The 6616-nt window shown below is 33.0% G+C and overlaps 2 protein-coding genes across 2 annotated transcripts in view; one reads left to right on the forward strand and one right to left on the reverse strand.

Annotated features, from left to right (window-relative positions):
• Positions 1 to 1427: 1427 nt before the first annotated feature.
• LOC108735828 (monocarboxylate transporter 2-like) overlaps positions 1428 to 6616 on the reverse strand; it is a 130752-nt gene continuing 125563 nt past the window's right edge. Inside the window, exon 10 of the transcript XR_003232500.1 lies at positions 1428 to 1612. The gene's annotated coding sequence lies outside the window, so the exon portion shown is untranslated. The remainder of the gene's footprint in view (positions 1613 to 6616) is intronic.
• On the forward strand, positions 2692 to 5530 carry LOC112906668 (protein transport protein Sec31A-like). Its single transcript, XM_025981258.1, has 6 exons — positions 2692 to 2932; positions 2993 to 3455; positions 3509 to 4002; positions 4541 to 5071; positions 5148 to 5219; positions 5287 to 5530. Exons 1-6 carry the CDS (start codon positions 2765 to 2767, stop codon positions 5473 to 5475), a joined length of 1917 nt encoding a protein of 638 aa, XP_025837043.1. The 5' UTR covers positions 2692 to 2764; the 3' UTR covers positions 5476 to 5530.

The raw sequence follows: 6616 nt of genomic DNA on the forward strand, positions 1-6616 counted from the left end.
ATAATTATTTATTAGAAGACATAAATGAACTTGATCCAGATGATGATGATGTTGAATTATATAATAAAAATGATATATCATCAATTTTGGATGCATTGAAAAGAGGAAAAGAAATTACAACTTTAATTTATTTAAGTCATAAAAGGCTAAGTCCTTTAATTCGCAGTGTATTAAATTATTTGGTAGAGATAAGTGACAAAAATGAGTTGAAGTCTTTAAAAAATTATTTAAATTACACTTTAATTAATTTACTGCATCTCCAAACGACCCCTTCTAATCTGATAGCAATTTTACTCCAGGAAAAATATACAAAAGTTGTTCCCAAAATAGTTTTAAAATATTTTAATGGCTGGCAAGGAAAAATAGATATTCAAATTCCAGAAAAAGCCAAGGGTACTCTTAAAATTTTACAAAACTTCTGGACAACAGAAGAAAATTATAAAAACATTTTAAAATCTGATTCATTTCCTAGTCTTAATTTTTTTCTTTTAAATATGTGCATATTTTATGTATCTAATTTTGCAAAGTTGGAAATTTTGGACACTAATTACGTTAATAGAACGCTAGAATTAATCAAGTTATTTTTAGAAGATGAAGGGCATAGAAAAAGTTTTTTGAAAACAGTTATGGAAACAATTTTTTATAATCCGTTGCTTTTAAAATATTTTTCACCTTTGAAAGCAATTAAAACAGTGTCAAAGCAAATTTGCACCAATTTTATTTACCAGAATGTAAAAATATTTAAACATGAAGTAATTAACATTGAACATATGGATAAGGGTTTTTTAGAAACTCTATTAAAACCTTACAGGCGTAAAGTATTGGTTTGTTTAGAAAAAGCGTTTGAAAAACCTAAAAAATTAGGTTCTGAAAAGTACGGAAATCTTTTGGACACAATCATAATTTTTGGCTTGAACGAAGAAGATTGTAAAGTTATTCTTAAAAGATGTTTGGAAGTGGACGAAAATTTTTTAGTATCTGAAGGTAACAATCAGTTATCCCTACTGTACCATTTGCTAGGATATTCATTGGAGTGTTTTCTTCAAGCATCTGTTAAAAAGACTAGCTTAGAACCCCTGGAAGGGGATATTATTAAATCATTGTCTAAAAAGCTGGCATTTTTAAACATAAGCGAAAACAATTTTAAAACAAGTAATCTTGCTGATTCCTTGAAAAATTATTTACAACAATTTCCTCATAGTTTTCAATTTGTTTCTAAAACGTTATTTGAAAGCTTATTAAAAAAGAATCAGTATTGTGCAGAAAATTCCCAATTAGCTGTAGTAATTTTGAAACATAAGAAAGATTATTTACCTCTTTTGGAAAGTAATTTGGACATTTTAAGTAGCAAAAAAGGTCTTATTTTATCACTTTTAGAAGCAGCAATTGAGCAAAACTGTGATGATAATTTNTTTTTACAGAAAAAGTGTTCGACTGTTTCATTGTATTTTTTTTAATACCTTTTAGGTACGAAACTCATTCTGACAAGTCGGATTTTTATACTTACAAGCCATTTTTGTTTGGTTCAGCTGCTGCATCACATTATTCAATACGTCAAAATCTTCAAAATGCTCTTTGGAGACAACCCAAGGTGGGAGATGTTTTAGATTTACTGGAAGAAAAGGTAGTCAATGATACAATAGAATATTTTTCTGTTTACACTGATTTAAACCAAACCATTGAAAATATTTCTGAGGAAATTGAAAACCCTAATGTTTACAATTTGGCGTTTTTGCTGCCCTTATTTAGTTCGTTACTGGCTCCTGAGAACGTAGTTCCTACGTATAAGTTTACTAGAAGTGGCGCCTTAAGCTTAACAGTTTTGGCACTATGTAGTAAAGTTAGAGAGACCCGTTTTGCAAGTTGCTACGTTTTGTACCTATTTTATACCCACTTGGAAGCCAAACCAGATAATAGAGACAAAATTTTATGGTTAAGATATGTCGAAGCGCTTTGCAAAGGCGCTGCAGCTTTCAATAACATTAAATTAAACAGTTTTGCTGCAATATTCTGGGCTAAAATGGCCCAAATTTTAACCATGCCCTTGCACCCCCTTTATTTATCTTCATCTTCATATTTAACTGCTAAAGAGACTCCTAATCTCTGCGGAATTCCCGAGTTGTATACATGGCTTCACGACTCCAGTGTTGGCTTTGAAGAACACCAAATTTTTATTTTAAAATTGCTAAAGACTGGTATGAAGACGAAGTTGGATTTTTCAATTGCTTTAAAGTCTATGGCATTCAAATTAATCATGGAACTTTGCAACAGTTGTGTTTCTAGAAAAAATGTTAGACTACATGTGCTAAATGTGATAGAGTCTGCTTGTAAAATAAACTTTGGAGCTCAAAAACTAGTCAGAAGTGTTGGACTTTTGTCGTGGCTGTTACATTTTACCCAAACGTTCACTTTGGATGATTACAGTTTTTTAGAAAGTGTTTTGAACATTCTTGTAGATATAGTGCGTGATGAAAAGGTAGATTTATTCGTTATAAATATAATATTGACTTTTGTTATTGATTCTGGATTGATTTCACGTTTAAGAACTAAATGTTTAGAAAATTTTTTGAATTTGTTATGTAAATGTGTGTCTAATGGATGTATCTTAAGTAAAAAGCAACTAAATGTTTTAATAGATCATGTTAATGATANGTGGTAAGTAAAATTAAACATATACACTTTAACTATTTATTTTGTCTTAAAAATGTACTAACTTGTAGAACAGTTAGCAAACAGACTAGAAGAAGAAAGTAGAGGAGATCCCATGCTTACAAGAGATGCCCAACTGTGTTATATATGTGCCGGAGATTTTGAAAGACTTGTAGCTTCGTGGACTGACTCTGCTAATAAATCTACTGAAAATCTTCAAGAGTTGGTTGAGCTTGTTACGTTCCTCCAAAAAGCTGTTGAACGTCAAGGAAGAACAGTCGAGGTAAACAATTTTTATTGACTGCAATATTGAATTGTATAATTGTTTACTTTTTCTATTTAGATAACAGGAAATCTGGCTTCACTTCTTTCCCATTACGCCATGCTTTTAGCTTCTCAGGGCCGTTTATCTACAGCCCTAAACTATCTCGGTACTTCCCAGAATCAGAAAATTAATGATCTTAGGGATCGCCTTCACGTCACCTTGGGCAAAAAGCCTATGTTAACAACACAAAGGTCTCGCCATTCTGTTTCTAGTTACGTAGGGGGCAGTACCCAAAACTTTGGAATGTATAACAGTACCCAGAATCAATTTACATCCTCCAACCAGTTTGGCAAACCAACACCAGCTGGTTTTGGTCAGTTCAACGCTGGCCTTCCAAATGCCGCAACTTCTAGTCAACCCTGGCAGCCCCAGGTGCCTGCACCAGCGCCCATGGGAGGCCCACCACCTAAGACTTATTCTCCTGCTCCTTCAGCTGCACCTCCGCAACCCCCAAGACCCGGTAGCGTTGGATCAGCTCATGGTAAGTCCTTAATTAATACCTAAAAACATTTGTTTTATTTTTTTTTGTCGTAGGTGACTCTGGTATTAGAACTCGAAGTAAATACGTGTTGGATCCTTCTGTAAACCCCAGCAATCCTTACATGACACCCAGCTCTTTTGGTACCAATCCTGTATCATCCCCAGCCCTTTTTAACACCAACAACTTCCAAACAGACGCTTTGGCTAATGCAAACAATAGTACGTTATATGGACAGCCTTCGTCTTATTCTGCTGCTGGACCAGTGCCTCAAAGTTCCCTTTTACCACCTTCGATGTCTTCCCCAGCAATTCCAGCACCTATTCCCGCACCTGCTTTAAATCCTTCTCCCCTGATTCCTTCGGGAGGTTATAATAATGCACCAATAAGTACTCAGCCAACGTTTCAAGCCATCGGTGGGGCTGGAGATCAAGCATTTGGTTATCAAGAGATTGCACAACCAGCAATCTCTGCAATGAACTCATTACCTTCCACTGTAGCCCCAGGATGGAACGATCCTCCCGTTTTACATAAAGCTTCAAGAATGCAGGTAAATTTCAAAGATTATTTCTGTTTTATTCTTATGCTGTTTACTTTCTTAATTCTGGAGTTGTCTATTATTATTAAAAAGAAAAAAAGAGGTTTTAGTTCCCAAATTCGATTTATGTTTTTCATTTCAAGTTCATACGAGAAGCCAGTATTATGTCAGCTGAACATTCAGGTGTGAAATTATGGAGAAAGGTATTTTTTAAGAAATGAAGTGTGCAACATGAAAAGGCACATTACAGTTTAATTTTTGCCTTAATTTATTGTTCTAATATCCTACAACGTTGATTGGTGTACAAATTAAAAAAAAAAAAATTATTACCCTCTTTCTTTAATAAAACATCAAAACCAAGTTTTACTAAAGCCCTGGTATAAAACACTAGGACTATAATAATGACTAATAATAAATTTAACATTATCCCTCGCCTGTTGTATTTGCTTTAAATGCCTCTCCTTAACTGACTAATGTGTTTTAAGATTGCCCTAGAAACAATAATATTCCCTAATGAGCATATTTTTGAATATATTTTCTTTTATTACAGCCAAAGAGAGCAGAACCCCTTAAACAGGACCCTATAACTCATCCACTGTATGGATCTTCTGCTCCTACTCATCAACCCTTTCCCTCGAATGAGCCACTAAACGCTTCCCAACCCTCCAATTCATATGCACCTATACCTAATGCTGCTCAAACGTATCCTAGTCTTCAACCGGGATTATACAACCCTCCTAATTCACAACCATCGCCTTTTGTTCAAAATTTTGAACCACAGCAGCAAAATCAAAACCAACAGCAGCCTTTTACACCCCAGCAACATCCGTTTATACCCCAGCAACAATCGTTTGCACCTCCAACGTCTACTTTTAACTCTCAAATGATTAATCAGACTGGTTTTAATCAGAATACGATGACCCCAACATTTGGGGATATACCACCTCAGCCACAGGTGGCCGAGGTTGCGTATGCGAAACCTGAACCCATTCAAAAACCTCCCGTTCCAGACGAACACCAAAAAATACAAATTGTTCTTGACGAACTCAGGAGTAGGTGTTTGTGTGTTGCCAATAATCCGGTGAGTTAAACGAATAAATAAAAATAATTATTATCATCCCCTCCTTAACTACTTTTTATATTTTTTCATTGAATAGCAAACGAAAAGAAAATTGGAAGAAGTGTCGAGGAAATTAGAAGTATTGTACGATCTTTTGAGGGACCAAAAGGTATGTATAATTCTCTTAGTACTTTACCTGTTAAATTAATTAAATAATATCCTTTTTTTTACATAAGTTATCACCAAACACATTAGAAGCACTACATGAAATGGTTCGATTAGTAGAATCTGGGGATTATATGGGTGGTTTACAGTTACATACCCAGCTGGTTTCTGGTCCTGATTTTTCCCAAATTGCGGGCTTTATGCCAGGTTTAAAGGTGCTATTGCAATGTGCTATTCAACTTCAAGTTTATATAAGATAATAGTAGTAATGGTATTGATACTAATTATGTATTAATAAAGTTCATGTAATAATAACTAACTGGCTTTTATAATAAATTATATTAGTCATTAGGCTAAAAATAAAAGAGAACTAGGGCTACAAAGCCTTATCAGTTACTCTGCTTGTACTCTGCAGACTATTCCTTCACTCAATATGCCTAGAAGTTACTTTGAAACAGTAAATATGGTGCACATTGTAAAATGAAAAGGTAATGACAATGAAAATGTATTCAATTTTGTAAACTAATCTAAAAATTTGATATCTTATTGTATTTAAAGTGAAATAGAGTTTCATATTTTATGAGAAATTGTTTTTATTATTAGGTTGCTTTGAACAATATTTAATATTTGTATCTAGTCAAATCAAAATATTTGAGCATAATACTTTAATAACAAAATAAAGTGAAAATTCAATACATCTACCCCCATGACAGATCGTTTTCCTATTTAATGATAAAAGGACAATTATAAACTTTTGGAAAAAAAATTGTATTTAAACATTGGAAATTGTACCAAATTTAAATTTAATTTATGCTATCAAAGCCAACATTTATTCTTTCATGTTGTCTAAATTCCACGTTTTTAAAAGAGAAATTTTGAAAAATGACAAGTATTTTATTAGGACTCTGATTGTCGCTTAAATTAGTCAATTTATTTTGAATTTCATATACGAAGTGACATCTAGCGATTAATAGTAAAACGTTGAAAAACCTACTTTACAGATTGCAACTATATTACAGATGCCTACTACGTTAGTTACTAAAGGCAATAATAATAACACTAAATTTTGCGCGGCAAATTGTCTGATTTCCCTAGCATCTTATGCTCTCCTAATACAAATTTACGATTTTCGAAGTTTCATTGTAACTTTTATTTCAAACCGTGTCCGGCGCATTCACCAAAATTTAACACCACTCAATAAGTGTACTATTTACAGTCTTGTTTTGTATTAAAAATAAAGTATTTTACGAATATTAACGATTAAAGGATTTTTACTAGTTTTTAAAGAAAATTTGGCAATTTCAATAAGCTTTTAGAATTACATTTGTGTTTATTATTATTAATGGCATATATTGTTTATACATCCACACTTTTAATTTTTACCAACTCTACAGGTTGTGA

Source organism: Agrilus planipennis, unplaced genomic scaffold, assembly GCF_000699045.2.
Source record: "Agrilus planipennis isolate EAB-ADULT unplaced genomic scaffold, Apla_2.0 scaffold5, whole genome shotgun sequence".
Lineage (NCBI taxonomy): Eukaryota > Metazoa > Arthropoda > Insecta > Coleoptera > Buprestidae > Agrilus > Agrilus planipennis.

Excerpts from the sequence above, each read along its gene's own strand:
- LOC112906668 (XM_025981258.1), top strand. The coding sequence starts at position 2,765 with ATGCTTACAAGAGATGCCCAACTGTGTTATATATGTGCCGGAGATTTT. Across the intron at positions 3,456-3,508 it reads TAGCGTTGGATCAGCTCATG|GTGACTCTGGTATTAGAACT; the intron begins GTAAGTCCTTAA and ends TTTTTGTCGTAG. Across the intron at positions 4,003-4,540 it reads ATAAAGCTTCAAGAATGCAG|CCAAAGAGAGCAGAACCCCT; the intron begins GTAAATTTCAAA and ends CTTTTATTACAG.